The 22944-nt window shown below is 43.3% G+C and overlaps 1 protein-coding gene across 1 annotated transcript in view; it reads right to left on the reverse strand.

Annotated features, from left to right (window-relative positions):
• Positions 1-22944, reverse strand: part of LOC144691873 (cilia- and flagella-associated protein 47-like) — a 647761-nt gene that overhangs the window by 48469 nt on the left and 576348 nt on the right. The window contains exons 59-62 of the mRNA XM_078560450.1: positions 18993-19109; positions 17007-17181; positions 15364-15498; positions 15069-15230 (exon numbers count right to left, since the gene is read on the reverse strand). Of these exons, the coding sequence (XP_078416576.1) occupies positions 15069-15230; positions 15364-15498; positions 17007-17181; positions 18993-19109 (589 nt within the window). The remainder of the gene's footprint in view (positions 1-15068; positions 15231-15363; positions 15499-17006; positions 17182-18992; positions 19110-22944) is intronic.

Below are 22944 nucleotides of genomic sequence, written 5' to 3' on the forward strand. Positions count from 1 at the left end.
TTCTACCTGACACCTATCATAAGCACACTTTTTCTTCTTTATCTTAATTTTATCTCCTGTTTCATACTGGGAGCTCTGGATTTGTTTGCCCTACCTTCCCCTTTCGTTAGAATATGACTGTCTGAGCCATTTCTTCTTTGAAGGTAGTCCACTGTTCAATGACAGATTTTCCTGCCAACCTTTGGTTCTAGTCTATCTGGCCTAACACCGTTCTTGCCCAATTGAAGCCAGCTCTCCCGCAATTAATTATTCTTACTCTGCATTGCACATTGTCCTTTTCTATGTCATCCTAAACCTTATGATATAATGATCACTGTCTCCTAAATGTTTCCCCACTGACACTTGATCTACTTGGCCCGCCACATTTCCAAGAACTAGATCCAACAGTGCATCCTTTCTTGTTGGACAGGACACATACAATAGAAAATTCTCCTGAGCACAATCTAGGAATTCTTGCCCCTCTCCGCCTTTATATTATCACTGTCCCTGTCTATATTCGGGTAATCAAAGCCCTCCATTATAACTATTCTATAATGTCTGCATCTCTCTGTAATTTCCCTGCAGATTTGTTCCTCTACATCTTTCCCACTAGTTGGCGGTCTATAGTCTACACTGAGCAAAAATTGCAGCCTTTTTGTCCCTTAGCTCTAGCCAAATTGATTCTGTCCTTGAACCCTCTGGGACATCCTCTTTCTCCAGCACTGCAATGCTCTCCTTAGCCAATACTGCCACCCCTCCTCCTTTTCTTCCTTTCCTATCTTTCCTGTACATCTTGTACCCAGGAATATAAAATGCCCAGTCCTGCCCTTCCTTGAGCCAGGTCTCTGTTATCACCACAACATCATATTTCCACATGACAATCTGCTCTTGCAACTTCACAATTTTCTTTACTATACTCCGTGCATTCACATACATGCAAAGTAACACGGATTTAGACTTCATAGGCAGGATTTTACTGTCGGCGAGCGGGGGCGGGGCCTGCTCGCCAACGCATAAAATGATGCGGGATGACATCGGGCGGAACTCCCGATGTCACCCCGCCCCATTTAAATTTTCAGGAAGGCGGGGGCGCAGCAAAATCAGCTGCGCGCCTGCCGACCTGTCAATGGCCAATTGAGGCCATTGACAGGATCAATTAAGCAATTAAAGGACCTGCCCATCCAACCTTAAGGGTGGTGAGCAGGCCAGGAGCCCTGGCAGCAACTAGAAAAAACATGAAACCTCATCCACCGGCGGGATGAGGTTTCATGTAGGGTTTTAAAAATTTTGAATGGAAATTATGAACATGTCACATGAGGGGACATGTAAGGGAATGTTTTTTTTCTATTTTTAATATTGTTGAACGTAGAGGCGATCTCCCTTAGGCAGCACTTAGCCTCAGGGAGATGAGTGCGCTCTTTCATGTGCATGCGCAAAAGAGCGCACTCTCGATTTCAGGCATTCCCCCCTGCCTGCACAGGGAGCGCATAGCTCCCTGTGCGGGCATCATAGAGACGTCACGCTGGGCGGGCCTTAATTGGCCCACCGACGTAAATGGCACCGCGCCTCCGATCGGGGGCGCTGATCGGAAGCCCGCCTGCATGCGCCAGCCCACCAACTTCCCCCCACAACGTGGGGAAAATTCTGTCCCATGACTTTCACCCTTACTCCAACTCTATTAACTTACTATTCTCTATACTAGTGCTATCTGTGTCTCCCAGTATTTTGTGCACCCTGGTATTCCTCCCTAATATTCTCTCTTGGTTCCCACACCACTGTCAAGTTAGTTTAAAGCCCTCCCAGCAGCACTAGCAGAATGCCCTGCAAAGAACTCAGTCCCAGCTGTGTTCAGGTGCAACACATTCAGCTTATACAGGTATCATCTTCCCCAGAGCCAGTCCCAGTGTCCGAGGAATCTAAAACCCTCCCTCCTGCACCATGTTTTCAGCCAGGCATTCATCTGCCTTATCCTCTTATTTCTGTGGCACTGGGAGTAATCCAGAGGTTACTACATTTGAGGTCCTGCTTGCTAATTTTTGACCTAGCTCCTAAAATTATGACCGCAGGACCACATCCCACTTTCTACCTATGTCACTGGTAGCAATGTGGACCAGGACCTCTGGCTGATCACCATCCCCCAGGAGAATGTCCTGTGGCCACTCGGTGACATCCTTGACCCTGGCACCAGGGAGGCAACATAGGAGCTCTAGGTTCTGCAGCTGGCAGCACTTCCTGCACATACCATTGTCTAGGACACTGGTAGCATCCATGACATCCCACATACGACAGGACATACATTCCACTCGACTGAGCTTCCCTGACATGTCTTAGCTTTATTTTACTTTGGTTTATTTTAATTACTTTATTATACTGTTAACAGTTAACAGCTTTGAAGCCCGTAGGCTTCAAATGAGTTGTGTGGCACTACCAATGTGCTAAATGGGATAGATTGCGAACAAATCTAGTAACTCAAGACAGGGCAACCATGAGGTGCTGTGGTCCATCAGCAGCAGCAGAATTCTATTCAGCCACAATCTGTTACCTCATGGCCCAGTATATCCCCCACTCTACCATTACCTCCAGGCCAGGGGATCAACCCTGGTTCAATGAAATGTGCCGGAGGTCATGCCAGGAGCAGCACAAGGCATACCCAAAAATGAGGTGTCAACCTAATAAAGCTACAACACATGCCAAACAGCATAAGTAGCAAGTGATAAACAGAGCTAAGCGATTCCATAACCAATGGATCAGATATAAGATCTGCAGTCCTGCCACATCCAGTCGGGAATGGTGACAATTAAACAACTCACTGGAGTAGGAGGCTCCACAAATATCCCCATCCTCAATGATGGGGCAACCCAGCTCATCAGTGCAAAAGATAAGGCTGAAGCATTTGCAACAATCTTCAGCCAGAAGTGCCAAGTTGGTGATCTATCTTGGCCTCCTCCTGAGGTCCCAGCATCACAGATGCCAGTCTTCAGTCAATTCGATTCACTCCACTTAAATATCAAGAAATGGCTGAAGGCATTGGATACTGCAATGGCTATGGGCCCTGACAATATTCTTGCAATAGTACTGAAGACTTGTGTTCCAGAACTTTCTGCACCCCAGGCCAATCTGTTCCAGGACAGCTACAACACTGGCATTGACCAGGCAATGTGGAAATTTGCCCAGGTATGTCCTGTACACAAAAAGCAGGTTAAATCCAACCCGGCCAATTACTGCCACATCTGTTTACTCTCAATCATTAGTAAAGTGATGGAAGGGGTCATCGACAGTGCTATCAAGTGGCACTTGCTTAGCAATAACCTGCTCACTGATACTCAATTTGGGTTCTATCAGGGCCACTCAGCTCCTGACCTCATTACAGCCTTGGTTCAAACATGGACAACAGAACTGAATCCTAGAGGTGAGGTAAGAGTGACTGTCCTTGACATCAAGGCAGCATTTGACTGGGTGTGGCATCAAGGTGTCCTCACAAAACTGGTGTTTATGGGAATTGGGTGAAAATTCTCTGCTGTTTGGAGTCATACCTAGCACAAAGGAAGGTGTTTGCGGTTGTTGGAGGTCAATCAGCTCAGTTCCAGTGATTGCAGGAGTTCCTCAGGGTAGTGTCCTAGGCCCAACCATCTTCAGGTGCTTCATCAATGGCCTTCCTTCCATCATAAAGTCAGAAGCGGGGATGTTCGTCAATAATTGCACAATGTTCAGCACCATTTGTGACTCCTCAGATACTGAATCAGTCCATGTCCAGATGCAGCAAGACCTGGACAATATCCAGACTTGGGCTGACAATGGCAAATACCATTCGCACCACACAAGTGCCAGGCATTGACCTTCTCCAACAACAGAGAATCTAACCATTGACCCTTGACATTCATTGGCATTACCATTGCTGAATCCCCATTCTCAACATCCTAGGGATTACCATTGACCAGAAACTGAACTTAACTAGCCATATAATTATTGTGGCTACAAGAGCAGGTTAGAGGCTAGGAATCCTGCGATGAGTAACTCACCTCCTGACTCCTCAAAGCCTGCCCACCATCTACAAGGCACAAGTCAGGAGTGTGTGATGGAATACTCTTCATTTCCCTGGATGACTGCAGCTCCAACAACACTCAAGGAGCTTAACACCATCCAGGACAAAGCAGTCCACTTGATTGGCACCTCATCCACAAACATTCACTCCCTCCACCACCGATGCACAATGGCAGTAGGCATCTACCAGATGCACTGCAGAATCTTATTAAGCCTCCTTAGACTGCACCTTCCAAACCCATGACTACCACCATCTAGAAGGGCTAGAGCAGTAGATGCATGGGACCTCCATCACCTGGAAGTTCCCCTCCAAGCCACTCACCATTCTGAATTGGAAATACATCGCTGTTCCTTCACTGTTGCTGGGTCAAAATCCTGGAACTCCCTCCCTAACTGCACGGTGGGTGTACCTAGATGACATGAACTGCAGCAGTTCAAGAAGGTAGCTCACCACCACCACCTTCTCGAGGGACCCCAAATGCATCCAACACCAGCCTCCAACCCATGGAGGAATGAGGAGGATGAGGACGATGAACCTGTAGAGCTGTCACTGCAGTCACCTGCACCCTCCACCAGCCCAGAGACACACAACTTGGTGGGTACTAGATCTAGTTCAGGCAGGGTGTCACGCTCTGGTGGTCACCTCACTGACATTTGTCTGCAGCTGGAGGAGGCAGGGACAGCCAAGGGCACCGGCACTCAGAGGACTGTTAGGGAAGAGGCTTCAGCTAAGTCTGAGTCAGATGACGACCCTCTGGGAGAAATCCTAGACAAGATTCTGGAGATGCAGCAACGTGCAGGGGAACATCAGTCAGAGGTGTTGAAGGCCCTCAGCAGAATGGCATGTGAGGCGGAGAGTCCATGCTGGCTGATGAAGTGCGTGCATTGAGGTCTTCATGGAAAAGGCAGCAAACACCATGGAGAACCTGGTCCAGCAGAATGCTCAGTTTCTGCCAGTGACGCGTGCAGACCTGCACTCTATCACCATAGCCATGGGTGAGCTTTTGCAGTGACAATATGAGAGGGAGATAGGGCACCTCAACCTCCCTCCAGGTGCCGCTTTCCCTCATGGAGGGACCCTCGAGCACCCAAAGAGAGGAGCAGCATCAGGCAGATATCCCTGGGGCCTCCCTCAGGACTGTTTGATGGTGCCTGGTCATTCCGAATCCCCTCCGTCTGTGACCCCATCAGCTCTGGGACCACAGAGGTTGCACCTGCCCCAGAGCAGGAGACCCAAAATAAGCCAGGATCCTCCAGGCTCCAAAGGACGCCCACCAAAGTCATCAAAGACAATAGGGCATAGCGGTGAGCAGGCTGCCTCCAACCCTACTGTGGATATCGGGGGAGCACCTAGATGCAGTGGCAGAAAACATAAAATATATTAGTACTGGTCTCACTGTTGTTGCACAGATGCAACATCATTGCTCATTGTTGATTCACGCTAGTTAATATATGTACAGTTGCACCTTAAGGAGGTCTGCTGTCCTTTCATTGCATCTGTTCACTTTAATGCCTGCACGCAGCCCTTATATTCAAGGGGTAAACCTTGCCTGGGTCTATATCCCTCCAGCATCGTGGGTGCACAGGGAGGCATCGATCTTTGCCATGTCCCTTGTGAGTCACGTGTGAGAAGTTTTCCGCACACTCTGCTCCTTTGCCCTTCACAGCCTTTTCAATATAATCGCATTTGCCTAGTCAGAACGACATGTTGGGGTTCCCCTTTAGTTGTCCAGCTGAGCTGACTTGCAGCTCCCCCCACCCGATGACCCTACTCCCCATCCAGTATTTCCATATCTGGACTTTGAGCCACTGGGTAGGTCTGGAGCAGCCATGGTGTGCGTTACCTTCGAGGCTTTCTCAAACATCTTTTATCCTCCCTCTGTTCCCCCAGCATCCCCCCATCATGGGATATCAGTGTCACAGTCAACCTCCCCGCAGTCACCCTTGAACCCATCACCCTTCGGCCTGTTACAGTGAGAGTCCCCTTTCTCCCAGATGAGCCCAGCCTAGTCAATGTTTCAATGCCCCCCCCACCCTTGTCCTTCTCACCACAAGGATCCACATTTCATTTTGTCTTTCCTCCAACAACCCTAAAACCCATTCAACCGCTTCACCCTTCATTGCAGGACCCTCATCCTCCCACCTTACCACTGCCCCCTTTAACTGTAATTATTCCATCATATCACCAGTTCCCTCACATTGCCCCCCCCACAGGATTCTTCAATTGGTTTCACAGACCACTCCCTCTGAATCCTCACTCATGGTCCCATTCTTTCCCCACTGCCCTTCCTTCGTTCCCGCTCCATTTCCCCACTGCACTCATCCAACACCCCCACAATACTTCCATCTTTCCCCCACCTTTTGGCATCCAAACCTGCCCCCCACTCTTTGCGCCTCTCCTCCTTGTCTACTTCCTCCCCCACCCCCGCAAAGGCCCTCGTCATGCACCATTACATGCTGCAGTGGTACACCTGCTGCTGGATGCTCCACTTGATCGAGGCTCCACCTGCAGCTCCAGGCTCCATCTGCAGCACCTGCTCTAACATTGCGAGGCTCCACTACAGCTCTTGGCTCTGACATCGCAAGGCTCCACTTGCTACTCCAGGCGTCAATCCAGGTAAGCCCCGACATGTGCATGCCACGGTGGTCCAGATGTGTTCTGGACCACTATGAAATCCCACTGGCGGGACAGTCGATTGGGCAGGGGGGAGGGGGGTTGAGAATTTCGGTCGGGTGTCCATTTGAATCCTGACCATTAAATGGAAAACAGCTTCCTGACGGCCTCCGGCGGGAATGGCGACCCACCATTATCCCACCATGACGGGCGGGACTGCAAGTTCCAGCCATCATTTCATGGCATCTGGAAACTTATTCTTCAGCTCCCGCTGTATTGTCCCCAACCGTCTGCCATGAACCCCGCCGCTGGTGGGACCAGAAAATCCCAGACTCGGTTCTGTCAGCTGACCACAGTATCTATTTTCCATTGCCCACACAAATGGTGTGATGACTTGAGCACTGGCACACAATAGTGTTTGAGTTTCATCCATTTGCATCTCTTTGTGTTAGAATTGATCTTTTCTCGCACCCATTCTGTGGAATTCCATTCTGCAGCCGAGAATTCTGTAAGGCTACCAGCTTTTGCAGGTATTTGGACAATGGTAGAGATTAAACCCACAGGAAAAATCTGTTGCCTTTTAATGCTTTCTCAATGAAACATACCGAAAGGCCGTTTGTATTTTAATGTCCTGTCCAAACAAGCAGGCTAACTGCCAGCCTTGTGTAGTTTTATGTATATTGACAGAAACATAAAGACGTCATCTGACCTCTCAACTCCATTTTGTTTCAAAGCAGAATGTCCATTCTCCATTTTTGTTTTTAAAAGTAGTGTCCATTTTCCATAACTGCATGAATCTAACTGCTTGGGTGTGACACTGAGGATTTTTTTCCTTTACACAGTGAGTTATGGTTTGAAATGTGCTGTCAGAAATGATGGGAAACAGACTCACTAATAACTTCCTAAAGGAAATTGGATATATATTTGAAAAGGAAATATTTCCTGAGCTATGGGGAAAGAACATGGGAATGGGACTAATTGGATAGCTCTTTCAAAAACACAATGGTCCAAATGGCCTCCTTCTGTAGTGCATAATTTTATGATTCTATGAAATGCAGCAACTTTTGGGAGTGATAATATCTTTGCAGTGAGCATAGTCAGCTTTTGAAATGCTTCAAATCATGTGTGCAATGTAAGATCATTGGAAGATAATGGCCACCACCCTCTACAGTGAGTAATGACACTGTCTATGGAAATATTTTTTTAAATCGTTATTATGGAGGGGGAGGGTAATCAAGTAAGGATGAAGAAAAGAAGAGATAGGCAGCATTTATGGAGGATGTAGTTGACAAGAAATTATCACCATCCCACTGTCTGAGGACCTGCAGACAGGGTAATGTGCCTGCATAGCATGAATGGAATTTTGGGCCTATTTTATTTAGTACAGAATTCCCATCCCTCTTTTATTGAGTCCAGTGCACCATATAAATCATGTGACATCTACCAAGCATTTCAATGTAACATATTCAATGGCATACGGCTAACAATTTGAAACATTACTAATTATATTGTAAAGAATAATTACAGTATATTTCTCTGCAGTATTGGAGTTTTTAATTTTTGATTATGTTTTATTGGTTGTCATTTTGAAAAGAGGGTTGTAACATTTTGATGCGGTGTTGAGTATTTTTCATTGAGAATGTTATTTTGAAAGCAATGTGGTGACATAAAATGAAGAGGTTTCATACAGTGGTGGGATTTAAAGCCAGCCCCCACCCCACCAACCAGGCCAATTTTCAGTTGGGGGGGGTGATGCATGTACAATATGATGAGTGGGTAGCCCATGGCCTTCCAGCCCACCCTGACCCGTTCTCCACAAGGCGCCCATTAGCCCATCCACCGTAGGCCTATGAGGCCCTAAAGTGGCCAATCAATAGCAATTTAAGGCCCCAAATCTGCCTCCACTGCCATTATATGCTGAGCAGTGGAAGGCAGGTGAGTGGGAAGACAAATTCTTCACCAAAGTTTGTGAACAGGTGGGAAGGAGGGTACAGCATTTGGGGGAGTGCTCTGTGCACATCAGTGGATGCCACCCCCCTCTAAAATCATGCCCCCCCCCTCTAAAATCATGCCCCCCTTTGTGCCTCCCCATGTGGCCTCCAAAATCTGCCCCACCCTCCCCCAACACCCCCCATAACTTTCAACTTTCTCCCTTGGGTGCCTGATCCGGTCCTACCGAAAAAACCAGGGACTTACCTGTCCATGACACTTCTTCATGGGCCTCTTTGCAGCCCCAGCAGCGTCCTTTATTCTCTTTTGGTGCTGCTGAGACTGCAAGAGCTGCCAGACAATCAGATTGGCCAACAGCTCTTGAGTGGGACTTTCTTCCACTGAGGGGCGGAAGTCCAACCCTCAGCTTGCGAAGGCCACTTGCAGCATGTAATTGCTGCGTTTACATATCCCTGTAAAATTCAGCCCAGTGTATCACAAAGCAGAAGGATGACAAGTTCTTAGCTTTAGCCACACTGCTGGGAGCAAGGCAGAGTGAAACAAGCTTGCTTGTGGAGGAGAAGAATCAGCGGTTGATCAACCTATGTCATTTTCATACACCTTTAAAAAGAACAGCAGGCAGTGAGAAAATTATCTTCTCACTCTTTCAACATACGAACATACGAATTAGGAGCAGGAGTAGGCCACTCAGCCCCTCAAGCCCTGGTCCACTATTCAATAAAATCATGGCTGATCTGAATGTAACCTCAATCCCACATTCCTATCTACCCCAGGTAACCTTTCACCCCTTTGTTAATCAAGAGCCTATCTAGCTCTGCCTTAAATATATTCAAGAACCCTGCTTCCACTGCCTTTTGAGGAAGAGAGTTCCAAAGACTCAACCCTCTAAGGGAAAAAAAATTCTCCTAATCTCTGCCTTAAAACGGTGACCCCTAGTTCTAGATTCTCCCACAAGAGGAGACATCCTCTCCACATCCACCCTGTCAAGACCCCTCAGTATCTGAAAGGTTTCAATCAAGTTGCCTCTTACTCTTCTAAATTCCAGTGGATACAAGCCTAACCTGTCCAGCCTTTCCTCATAAGCTATCTATTCTATATCTAATCCTGGTATTAGCCTAGTAAACCTTCTCTGAACTGCTTTTAATGCATTTACATCTTTCTTTAAATAAGGAGACCAGTACTGTACACCATACTCCAGATATGTTCTCACCAATGCCCTGTACAACTGAAGCATAACCTCCTTACTTTTGTAATCAATTGTCCTCACAATAAATGTTAACATTCTATAAGCTTTCCTAATTACCTGCTGTACCTGCATACTAACCTTTTGTGATTCAAAACACCCAGGTCCCTCTGAATCTCAGAGCTCTACAATCTCTCACCATTTAGATAATAAGCTTCTTTTTTATTCTTCCTGCCAGAATGAAGGATTTCACCTTTGCCCACAATTTCCCACATTATACTCCATTTGCCAGATCTTTGCCCACTCACTTAATCTATCGTTGTAGCTTCCTTACATCCTCTTCACAATTTACTTTCCTACCTATCTTTGTGTTGTCAGCAAATTTAGCAAACATGCCTTCGGTCCCGTCATCTAAGTCATTTACATAAAATGTAAAAAGTTGAGGCTCCAGCACTGATCCCTGTGGCACACCACTCGTCACATCCTGCCAACCAGAAAAAGACCCATTTATGCCAACTCTCTGCTTCCTGTTAGTAAACCAATCTTCTATCCATGCCAATATGTTACCCCCTACACCATGATGAGCTTTTATTTCCTGCAATAACCTTTGATGTGGCACTTTATCAAATGCCTTCTGGAAATCTATGCACGGTACATCCATCGGTTCCCCTTTATCCACAGCACATGCGACTCCTTCAAGGAGCTCCAATAAATTGGTTAAACATGATTTCCCTTTTACAAAACCATGTCGATTCTGCCTGATTGCCTTGAATTTTTCAAAGTGCTCTGCTATAACATCTTTAATAATAGCTTTTAACGCTTTCCCTATGACAGAGTTAGGCTAACTGGCCTATAGTTTCCTGTTCTCTGTCTCCCTCCCTTTTTGAATTAAGGAGTTATATTTGCTATTTTCCCATCTAATGGAACCTTCCCTGAACCTAGGGAATTTTGGAAAATTAAAAACAGTGCATCAACTATCTCACTAGTCACTTCTTTCTTCACCTTAGGGTGATGTCCATCCAGACCTGGGGATTTGTCAGTCCGCAGCCTCAACAATTTGCTTGATACCACTTTCCATGTGATTGTAATTTTCCTGAGTTCCTCCCTCCCTTACATTTCCTGATTTACAGCTATTTCCGGGATGTTACTTGTGTCTTCTTTAGTGAAGACCAAAGCAAAATGCCTGTTTAATTCATGCGCCAGCTCCCTACTTTCCATTATCAATTCCCCAGATGAACTTTCTATAGGACCAAAGCTCATTTTGTTAACTCTTTCCTTATTTAAATATCTATAGAAACTCTCACTATCCGTCTTTATATTACTAGCTAGCTTTCTCTCATACTCTAATTTTTCCCTCCTTATTAATCTTTTTGTCATTCTTTGCTATTCTTTATATTCTTTCCAATCTTCTGACCTGCCACCCGCCTTTGCGTATATGCTTTTTCTTTAAGTTTGATACTGTCTTTAACTTTTTTTAGTTAACCACAGATGGTGGGCCCTCCCCTTGGACTTTTCCTTTCTCATTGGAATGTATATATTTTATGTATTCTGAAATATCCCTTTAAATGTCTGCCACTGAACTTCTATTGGCCTATCCCTTAATGTAATTTGCCAGTTCACTTTAGCTGGCTTTGCTTTTACGCCCTCATAATTACCCTTAATTACGTTTAAAATGTTAGTCTTGATGCACTCATTTCTCCCTCAAAATGAATTCAATCATATTATGATTGCTGCTACCTCAGAGTGCCTTCACTAGGTTATCAATTAATCTTTCTCATTGGCCAATACCAGGTCTAGTATAGCCTGCTCTGTGGTTGGAATCAGAACATGTTGTTCTAAAAAAACTATCTTGAAAGCAGGCTATAGCTGTGGTACACAGATAAATAGAGGGAAAAAATTGAAATAATGTGAGAAAATCTTCCACTAAAATAAATACTTATGCTCCTGTATTCCAGCTGCGAGGCACATTACTTCCTATAGTGAAAATTTTGTACCAGATCAGAAAACTTAAAAAAATCCTTGTTCTTGACTTTGAGGCCAGCAAATAAGTTGAGTCGAGTCCTTGTAGCCTTACGACTCACAGATCTACCTCCTTTTATGTGCTTGGAGAGATTTTAAAACCTTATTAAAGTTGGGTTGAACATGCTTGCATGCCAGAAAGAGTTGATGATTATAGCCATTCTATCCCAGAATTTATATAAAAGATATTACATAGTACCTCAATTGGGCATTAAAAAAAACTAATGGAACACAGTGTTTTATAGAAAGAAATATAGAATGTAAAAGTGGTAAAATAATGGTGGAATTTATATAAAAATTAGAAGATCACAGTTGGAATAGTGTGTGTAGTTTTGGTCTCCACACTGTAGGAAGGGTGTTCAGGCAATAGATGCACATTCAATTGATGCAGATTCATAATGGTAAGAAGAAATTATAAAAAAGACTTAAAAAATTGGGGTTATTTTCTTTAGAACAGAGGAAATTAAGAGCTTATTGAATGGAGGTATTCAAAATTATGAAAGCATGGGACAGTAGAGGTAGAAATGGACCAAATATTCTGGTTGAGGGGTCTGACGCAGGGGAGATAGATATAAGATTACATGTGTGATAACAGGAGAAAGTTGTTCCACATAGATAATTGTGAGGCTGGAAAATGCAGTTCTGGAGTTAGTAGTTGAAGGAAATACCATGTCAATATTTAGAATAGGTGGTTGAAGGAAAGGAGGAATAAGAGGGATATGGAAACAGGGATGGACAAATTGAATTCTTACCACTGCTCATACAGAAGAGATAAACACCAATACGGACTGGTTGGACCAAATGGCCTGTTTTAATGTTGTAATTTTTATATATACAATCCCAAGTAAAATCACCACAGGAGTGTTATCACTAGCAGAAAATTATGTGCACATGGAGGCTAGTATGAGTGCCAATGGAACAATAAACTCAATAGACCAGATTTGCTGTAGAAGTAACAGTGAGGCTAATGGTATTGCAGAAAAGCAGGATGTGTGCTTTTTATCTTGCACTCATCAGGACAAGTGCAAGAATGCCAAATTTCAAATGATCACAACAATGTATACTACGGGAGAAAAGGGGTATTGATTGTTGGCTAGTCAGCTCTGATTGGCTGACGCATTGCTATGTAGAGAAAGCAGCAGAGAACTATAGGTTTCCCAAGCTGTCTGGTAATTCCAAAAAGCCACAAGGCTTGAACATATTCCTTTTGTTTGCAGAGAATGTATCACTTCTAGCAAGTGTAAACGAACCATGTTACAGGCCCGACTGTAGGCCAGACTGAAGACTGGGTAAGGCTGACAGATTTCCAGGACATTAGCGAACCAGAAGGGTTTTTCCTGACAATCAATGATAGTTTCATGATCACCATTACTGAAACTAGCTTTATATCCCAGATTTTATTAACTGAATTCAAATTCCACCAGCTGCCATGGCAGGATTTGAACCTATGTCCCCAGAGAATTAACTTGGGTCCCTGGATTACTAGTCCAGTGACATTACCATTACGTCACCATCTACCCTTCACCATTTAATATGTGTTGGGATTTGTGTGGCTCCAGTCGCTATAAGATTGGACTTATCAGCAATCTTGTAAACAGGGCCTGAGCCATTTGCTCACCTTGCAAGCTTGATGCAGAAATAGAGTGTGTCAAAATTATCCTGAAGGATAATGGCTATCCTGATCAGGTCAATGTTCATTGTGTATTTCACAAACATGTAAATGGCCTGGAGGCCACCATTTTCGGGCCTGAAAAGTGTCCAGTTTACCTCAAATTACCTTGGAAAGGTAATGTATCTCAAAAATTTTTATAATGGGTTAAGCAAGCTGTTTCACGCTGCTACGATGCAGTGGGGGACATAAATAGTGTTTTACACTAATAGGATGCTGCCATCAGTCCAAAAAGACGTTTTGCCTACCATACAATTGAGCCATGTCGTGTATAAATTTCAGTGCCGGTGCAATGCCAGGTACGTAGGCTGTATGTCCCAACAACTGACTGACCAAAGCAAACATGTTCCTTCACCTGTTTGCAATAGATGGTACAGACTGTACTGAAGCAGCCTGCACTTGCAAAACCCAAAACAAAACATCTACTGTTAGATGTGATTCTACAACTGGGCAACATTTGCTGAACAATCCTGGGTGCATTAATAGCTACACTAATAACTAATTTAAGATAATCAATCAAACTCGTAACGTGGCTCATTTATGCTTGTTAGAAGTGACATACATTCATACACAAGGGCTCATTCTCCGCAAACAAAAGGAATATGTTTAAGCCTTGCACATTTTTGTAATTACCTTGGGAACTTATAATTTCCTGTTGCTTTCACCATGGCAGCCAATCAGTCAATTTTCCAATGAATTAGCATCCCTTTTCTCCTGTAGTATAAATTGTTGTGATCATTTGAAAGTTGGCATTCTTGCATTTGTCCTGATGAGTGCAAGACAAAAAGCTACAGCAACATGTCTCTCTTTTCAGCAATTTAAATTCTGTACTACCAAGCAACTGCCAGTGTCACTATTATTAAAATGTTAATTTTACACCAGCTTCCAGTCATCATATATGTGCAGTTAAACATAAAAATCAGGAAGCTGCTACCTGAGTTGCCCAATTCCTCCGGAAGTTTCTCTACACTCATATCTCGCTGCGCGACCTGGCATTAAAACATGTGGAACTGCATGAGTTTGCTGTACTCATGTGATAGATTCTTGCTAAATATGCCAAGGAAAGTTAGCACTTGTCCATGCTTGTGTAAGTAAATTTTTAACAGCACAGTAATTTTTAATGAATGCCAAACAACCTATCTGGCACTGAAAATTTGCTTTTATAAATGTGAAATCTCATTCATTCAGGTTTTAATTATAGCTGTAATTTTTTTTTAAATATGTAATTTTTTTTAGAACATTTTGTTTCTGTCTTGTTTATCTCTTTTTTTTATTCCCACTTTTCCTTCCCTTTATTTATTTCACCTCCTCTACCTGATTTGACATTGAATTGAACATTTTAACTGACATTGCTTGGTTCAGAATTTGCACTGCTCATTAATGATTCTTCAGCTTGATTGGTTAAGGAGATACACAATTGCTTGACCTGTTCACACAGGTACCAGGTCTCCTACAGATGGGGCTGTGCCAAAATTCAAAATCTGGCACATCATTTACTCAAAAATCAGTTGTTTGATTTATATATATTTTACTAAAAAAAATACTTTGTGGAGGATTGGGGGCATAAACCTTTTAGAGTATTGAAAATAATTGGAAATGATTACAATACATACCTTGTCTGGCTTGTAAGCCTAAAGCAAACCATGGACTCCTTATTTAATCCTAATGCTTCAATGTTGATGACATCATCTACCTGTGGCTCAGTGGCAATCAGCAGTAATGGGAAGTTCCAGATTCCACCAGTAGCAGACTGGACTTTTAGCATTGCTGAATGGCTGAAATAAAACAATGGAATGGTTAAATATTCAATTATATGAAATGCAGTGATATTCTAAATATTATGAAGCTTTGGCACTTCTAATGTTTCTGATTATGGAAAAAAGACTTGAGAAAAGAAATAAACTCAACTGCAACAAAAGTAAACAATGTCTTGTGGATGTATATAATGATGATTTGGCACGAATCTGCTTCTTCAATCCAATACTGCCATCATTGTCAGGGGGTGCCATTATTGTGACAAATATTTTGATTAATTTTCCAGACACACCAAAAACAATACCAAAAATGGTCAATTAATCAAAACAAGGGCTGAGATTGCCTGCAGTTACATTCCACTGATTTGAATTGCTTCCTGAAAGCATGTCCAATTTCATCTCAGATAAGGATATGATGCAGAGAGAGGTTGCAAAGAATTCATAAAACAAGACAGAAATGGTAGAATAAATGGCCTTAAAGCGAAGTGGAACTGACTGCTAATTTGATTAATTCTTGGGAGTAATCAATTATAAATTTTTGCAGTGACTGGTTCCCTTAAAGACCGAGAAGGGTTCTTCATTTGTAAATGTGAGCGAAAATCATTATCGTTTGGCTTGCCTTTGCACAAATAAAATAATTGAAAAAAATCATTGATACAGATGGTTTCAATCAGCACAGAGCTGCAGGAGAGTTTTGTTGAAATGGTGCAACATCTTTAGTTACCACATTCTGGTTGTGATGAAACACAGTGTACAATGTAAGAAACCATGTGAACAATATGAATTGCATTGTGCGATTGTGCTAACAATTTTACATTAATTTCTCACAGCAATGGTTGATTTTCAAGGTTTTTTGGAGAATTCTGAAGAGTACCCTGAAATTTCAGTGAATGCTTACATGAATCATTTCTCATCAAAATTATTCTGGAGTAATTGATTTTTGTTTTACTTCAGAGATTAATGGTGAAAACAAGGGTTGACTTTTACCTATGTAATACCCCCCCCCACCCCCCCCACCCCACCCCCCACACACTGTATTATTCAAAAACCAGCTCAATAGATTGCCTTTTGCTTTTATCAGAGATTGGATGGATATTGACTTTTGGGAACTATGTCAGATGTAAGACGTCCAATATCAAGTTTGCCCAATGAAAGCAGGCCCAGATTATTTTTGTGCAAATTGTTCCTTCAGGCCCCACACAATTCATTTCAACCTTGCTTTTGCTGAGCCTTTAGCTTTATACCTCGTGAAAGTGATTGGAGTGTGCATAAAATATGCATCAAGCAGGTCCAACCTAAAATGGCAGTTGAAATCCTAGCATATTAAAAGACACCTATTTCCTGAAACAGGTGGGCACTTTGAGAGTGCAGCAGTATATCATTTTCAAAACGAAGCAAGCTACATTACTGAGGTGAATGTGGTAGTCAGGCTGCTGACCCTATTTTGAGGCTGCTACTGTAACACTAACACTAGGTGCAACAATGTAAAATTATCTTAATTTTAATAGCATTTACCTGTTATGATGGCCTACAATTATGGCATGCCATTGATATTTTGGTAACACATATTATACAGCCTTTGAGGTCAAGCTGGTACCGCTTCCGGTAGGAAATTCTGGTACCAGCTGACAACCATGTGTATTTACCAGCTATTATCCAACTGAATACCAAAAATAAGGGAACTCTGCAAAGCACTACTTGCCTTTGCAAATCTTTTTAAAAACTAGTTCTTTATTTTCTCATAATTTTTATATTATCAAAGATGATCTCGTGGTGCATATTGTAGCATTCACATACCTGATTGGTTTATATGGTGCAAAAACAATGTTGAAAGTCAGTGTGACAATGCCAGTTTCTGTGTCCCATTCCTTTTCCACAAAGTTTATTGCAATTGCAGATTCCATCTGAATTTTGGCCTTCTCTGTCTGATATTGAATTTCATAAAAAAATTCTCCTGCTGGGGTTCGTCCTGCTGTACAGAGCAAACAAAGAAACCTCTTGTGACATCTCAACATATTTTATAATATAAATGTGCTGGCTCAGACGCAGATTTTATATGGAATCAAGCATACAGATATGCAGGTGTGTGCAAGCGTACATACACAGTACTGATCATTTGCTTGACATATATCTGCTATACCTGTATTTTATGTCAAATTGCTAGTAAGACTAAAGGGTCAAAGGGCTAAGTTTGTTTGTTTGTTCCATATCTTCACACACCTTTTGCCCCTTTGGGGACTAGAAGGGAAATGTTGGAAGGATTAGCAGGCTGATTATCAACTTGTTGAACTGCGCTATGAATGCCAACAAGTCCTGGAGTGGGACATGAACCCAGAGCTCTGGCTTAAAGACAGGGACGCTATCTATTGAGCCACAAGACCTCCTCCAGAGGAATAAAAAAATGACAGACACAAATGGAAGGGAAGAAAATCCATGGTGCAACCACAAGTCTGCAATACGGAGCAGTTCAGCAGCTGACCTCCTCTGTGAAAGCAGCTGACATGTAAGTATGAGATGATTTCAAAGGCAGTGGTCTTCTGTGCCACTCATCTGCCACTCCATGCACCAGCCTCATAGGCCAGCATTGCATCAGTGTACCTTCAAGGAGATGCAGCCAAATGTCAGGCTACAGCTGACTGTCACTGTCACTGATGTGCCTTACACAATGCTGCATGATAGCAAAAGGCCAGGTTCTGTGTCTGCTGACTTGGAGTCTGTGAAGATAGTTCCTCATAGTTATTGCCATTTATGTGTTTCGGCACCTGCAGAAGTGTTTAGTGTCCTCTAAGTAGTCGTGACCAGAAAGGCAATGTTTCTAACATCTCCTTGACAGCTGCCCACTTAAAGCTGCTACAATAGTCAGGTAGTATTGACAAAACCCAGGATTAGGCCTTGAAATTAGGTGGTAAAATATTAGTGCAAAAACAATAAACTTATTAGAATGAAGCTCCTCTGTTCCTTATTTTAAGAGTTGTTAACTTATAATTAACATTGAACTTAGTTAAAATAAATGGACTGATGCCTTGTTAAAGTAATGCACAAAGGAATTCAATCAGAACTTCTTGATTGTTCATGTGTTATTCCATTTTATTTCAAGATCATTAACTTCATAGTGAAAAGTTTTTTAAAAATCCCAACCAGCCACATATTCCTTCATAATTCAATTTAAAAGAACAGTTACATTAACACAAATATTGTTTCACTTTGTGAGGAAATGCCTGGCCTCAACTTGGCAATTCCCCACTGCAGCAACTTGAAATCCAAAGTTCACTGTGTGGGAAGTCAGAGATATAGTCCTATGTCTTAACAATCTGTGATACTGTATGTTGGGAGTATTCAGGAAATTAATGCTTCAGGAAGACACTGCTTGAATTGAGGTCCTTGACAAAAAGTGAGAGAGAAATACTGATATGGATTTGCAAAAGCTGGGAATATGCTACACAGAGTAGCACAAAATATAGCCATTTGTTACAGGGTTGCTTTTAGACTGGCTTTCATTTAGTACAGATTTTGGAAGACTCGCATACATAAACAATCTCCCTGTATTTACACTACTAAATCCAGCTAGGTTATCATGGGTCTATTCTTCTGCTGTGGAGTAAGCTGAATTTAGATTTAAAAATGCAGAAAGCCAGAGATAGGACACCAATCTCCTAGAAACAGAACAAATGAGTGTCAATCTAAAAAGCAACCACACTGAATAGCACAACTCCAGCAGTGTGTTATACACAGGGGCATTCCTCTCTATTTGTTAGTGTATTGCTTGTTATTTGTGGTACACACCATGAATACTGGAACATGAATTTTGTTCAATTTGATTCTTTGTAGCACCATTATTAAAAATGGCTGTATCAGTCCATCGGGTTGTAGTTGTTAGTTGGTAGGCTAGGCCCTTACCTGCTTTAAAAATGGAAATGTTACTTGGTCCAGTCCTATCTCAGAAATTTTGTGCAGAAATTCAAAGTAATACAGTCAGAGGAAAGCAAGCTTTGATGATACTGCTCTCAAAACATTTGTGGAGATTATAAAAGTTAATCTCACACAATAAAGCTTTTTGATATTCATTAAAAGACAGCAGATAAATACCAAATGAGATTATTTTATATGACTACCTTGGCTTACTACAATATAAACTATATTGCATAAAATGAAATTATCACTCAGGTAGTGTTATCACCTCATAGCAATTTACCTGTAGTTTAGAATGTCTCAGAGTACAGCTATCTGAACATGCCAAATCGTAGCAAGTGTACACCATTTGGCCCCTAGAGCCTGGTCTGCCACTTATTAATATCATGGCTGATCTTCTACTTAAACTCTACTTTCCCGCCCTATCCTCATATCCCTCGATTTCCTTAGTATCCAAAAATCTATTGACTGCTTTCTTGAATATGCTCAACAACTAAGCACCGCCTGGGGTAAAACTCCTTTTAAATGGCCTTAAATATATCTTACTACATTGGGAAATAATTTTTTGTCAACTACAGGCACAACAGATGTATAATTCTAAAGGAAATCCAAAAGTTGATGCCGAAACTGTGTCGCTTTGAGAAAACGGCATCTTTCTCTGCCTCACAGTTGAAATGCCTTAAACTCTGTGAAGCTGCTGTATATCTGTGAGGGGGATACAAACTAAACTCGCTACAGAAAGTTAAGTTTTGTCTGGTTTAATTTAGGTATGCTTTCAACAGCATGAAATGTTAATTGCTGCCAAAGAACATCACTGGCATTGAAAATTAATTATTGTATGCATGGAGTCTCATTCCTTCAAGCTTTAACAGTTGTTAGTTTTTAAAAGTGTAAAATTTAAATTTAAAAACCTGTCTATTACTTTTTCTTTCAGCACTGTGCCGCACCCACTCTTTTACGAAATAGCTTACTGGGAGGAAGTCTAGCAGAAACTACCACAAACCACTAACAGCTGCTGAAGAGATTTGCGTGGATCTCTCCTGGGTTTCTATTAACTGTTTCCAACGTGAGAAGGAATCCCACCCTCTACACCACTCCCAAATGACATCCCCACACTCACCCCCACCCCATGTCTATGAATGCTCTATTTTCTCTCTGAATCCAAACTCTCTTTCCTTTTCTTTATTTCCTTTTCTTTACCAGGTTTTGCATTTAATTCACCCACTCTAATTTATGCCTCCTCCTTAAGTTTTGCACTGTTAATTTCACAATCCTTCAACTGACTGGTTAAGGAGATACCCAGTTACTTATCATATTCACTCAGGTCCCAACTGCCCAGTTTCCCTCACTAGGGTCTTAATAGGCCTCTTAATTGTCAGCAGGTGCCGACTCTCGCATGCGCCCTCCCACTGAAATATCGCGCGAATGCGTGATGACATTGGGATGCTCACCAGACATCATCGCACGTGATTTTAAGCCTGATCTGGTCTGGCACACACCCGCCCGTGGGATGTAAAATCCTGCCCCATGATATTTTGGCCACAGCTTGAGCACTGTGTGCAGTTCTGGTCACCTCATAGACAGGTTTTAGAGGAGATTTACGAGGATGTTGCCAGGACTGGAAAAATGCAGCTATGAGGAATTTTGGATAGGCAGGTGTTGTTCTCCTTGGAACAGAGGCTGCTGAGGGGAGACTTGATTGAGATGTACATAATCGAGAGGGGCCTGGATAGAGTGGATAGGAAGGGCCTATTTAGCAGAGAGGTCAGGGACTAGGCAGCATAAATCTAAGCGATTGGTAGAGGGATGAGAGGGGAGATAAGGACCAGAATCTTTGGGTTGGCGTACGAGGGTGGGCCCCTCTCGCCGACATGTAAAATGACGCTCGGTGACGTCGGGCATGCGTCCCGATGTCACTGCGCGTCATTCAGATCTTCAGCTCAGCGGGCGCGCACCAGAGTCGGCTGCGCAGCCGCCGAACTGTCAAAGGCCTATTAAGGACATTTAAAAACTACTTAAAATAATTAAAGGAGCTGCCCGTCCAACCTTAAGGTTGGCGGGCAGGCGAAGAGCCCAGGCGGCCTTTGCCTTTATCATGAAACCTCATCCATTGGTGGAATGAGCTTTCATGAAGGATTTATAATTCAAATAAATTTTTAAACTAAAATTCACTGACATGTCCCAGCTCATGTGACACTGTCACATGAGGGGACATGTCTGAATTTTTTTTCCCTTTATTGAAATGTTTCAAAATGTAATTAAACTCCCTGAGGCAGTTCTGTGCCTCAGGGAGATTTCTGCGCTCTTTCGCACGCATGCACGTAAGAGCGCAGGCCCCGACTTGGCCTACTCCCCCTGTCCGCACAGGGAGCACGTCACGCTGAGCGGGCCTTAATTGGCCTGCCCACATGAAATGGCGGCGCGCAGCCGACTGCAGGCAGCGATCGGCTGCACGACCACTCGTGCCCGCTCCTGCTCAGCCCCCCCGACGGGAGAAAATTCTCTCCAAGGATAAGTTTTTCTATCCGGAGGGTGGTAGGGATCTGGAACTCACTCCCTGAAAGGGTAGTAGAGGCAGAAACCCTCAACTCATTTAGAAAGTATCTGGATATGCACCTCATGTGCCGTAACCTGTAGGGCTACGGACCAAATGCGGGAAAGTGGGATTAGGCTGTGCGGCTTGTCTTTTTGGCCAGCGCAGACATAACGGGCCAAGTGGCCTCTTCCTGTGCCGTAAGCTTCCTATGATTTTATTCTATGAATAAATAGGCAAGAGAAAGTCTAACCAATGCACTGATGGGGAAATTAAGGCCAATTATCACACGCAGGGTGATATTTTGTCCCCAGTTATTACAGTGCTCCTGTTCAATAGTCCAAACACCAAAGGCTCGATTCTATTCAGATTTAACTCGGCTTCAAAATTCACTCCGAAGACTTGAATGTCATTGAACCCAGCAGGGGCATCTCTGGAAGTTTTTATAACTTTAATGAATAATTAGCTGAGCTCCTCCTGGGTGCGTGATCCATCCAGAGTGTGTGTCACCAAGTTATTTGAACTATGCTACTGTTTACAGCTGCTATGTGTATGTACTGGTTGAGGAAATAAGAAATGGAAAATATACACCCAGAGTAACATTAAGGACAGAATTTTCTCGTTGACGTGCAGGGGCGGGCCCCACATGCCAATGCGTAAAATGAAGCGCGGTGACATTGGGCGTGCATCCCGATGTCATCGCGCATCATTTCGATCTTCCGTTCGGTGGGCGCGCATCGGAGTCAGCCGAACTGTCAAAGGCCTGTTAAGGCCATTAATAAACTAATTAACCACATTGCCCGTCCAACCCTAAGATTGGCAGCAGGCGAAGAGCCCAAGCGGCGGCCTTCGCATTTTGCACGAAACCTCATCCACAGGCGGGTGAGGTTTCATGAAGGTTTTATTAAACAAATAAAAAATTTTTGACACTTCATAAACATATTCCAGCTCACGTGACATGTCTGAATAATTTTAATCTTTCTTTATTTACAAACTTTAAAAGCGAACTTTATCTCCCTGAGGCAGCTCCTTGGCTCAGGGAGATTTCTGCACTCTTTCACGCATACAGGCAAAAGAGTGCAGGCCCCGGCTCTCCCCCCTCCCCCGCACACACAGGTAGCGCTGAGCGCTACTGGGCGCACGTCACGCTGGGTGGACCTTAATTGGCCTGTCCACGTAAAATGGCGGCACACAGCCGATCGCGGGCAGCATTCGGCTCCACGCCCGGCCACGCCCGCTCCCAACTGGCCTGCCCGGCAGGCAGAAGATTCTGCCCTAAGAATGCCCACAGCA

This window comes from Cetorhinus maximus, chromosome 16 (genome assembly GCF_964194155.1).
Source record: "Cetorhinus maximus chromosome 16, sCetMax3.hap1.1, whole genome shotgun sequence".
NCBI lineage: Eukaryota > Metazoa > Chordata > Chondrichthyes > Lamniformes > Cetorhinidae > Cetorhinus > Cetorhinus maximus.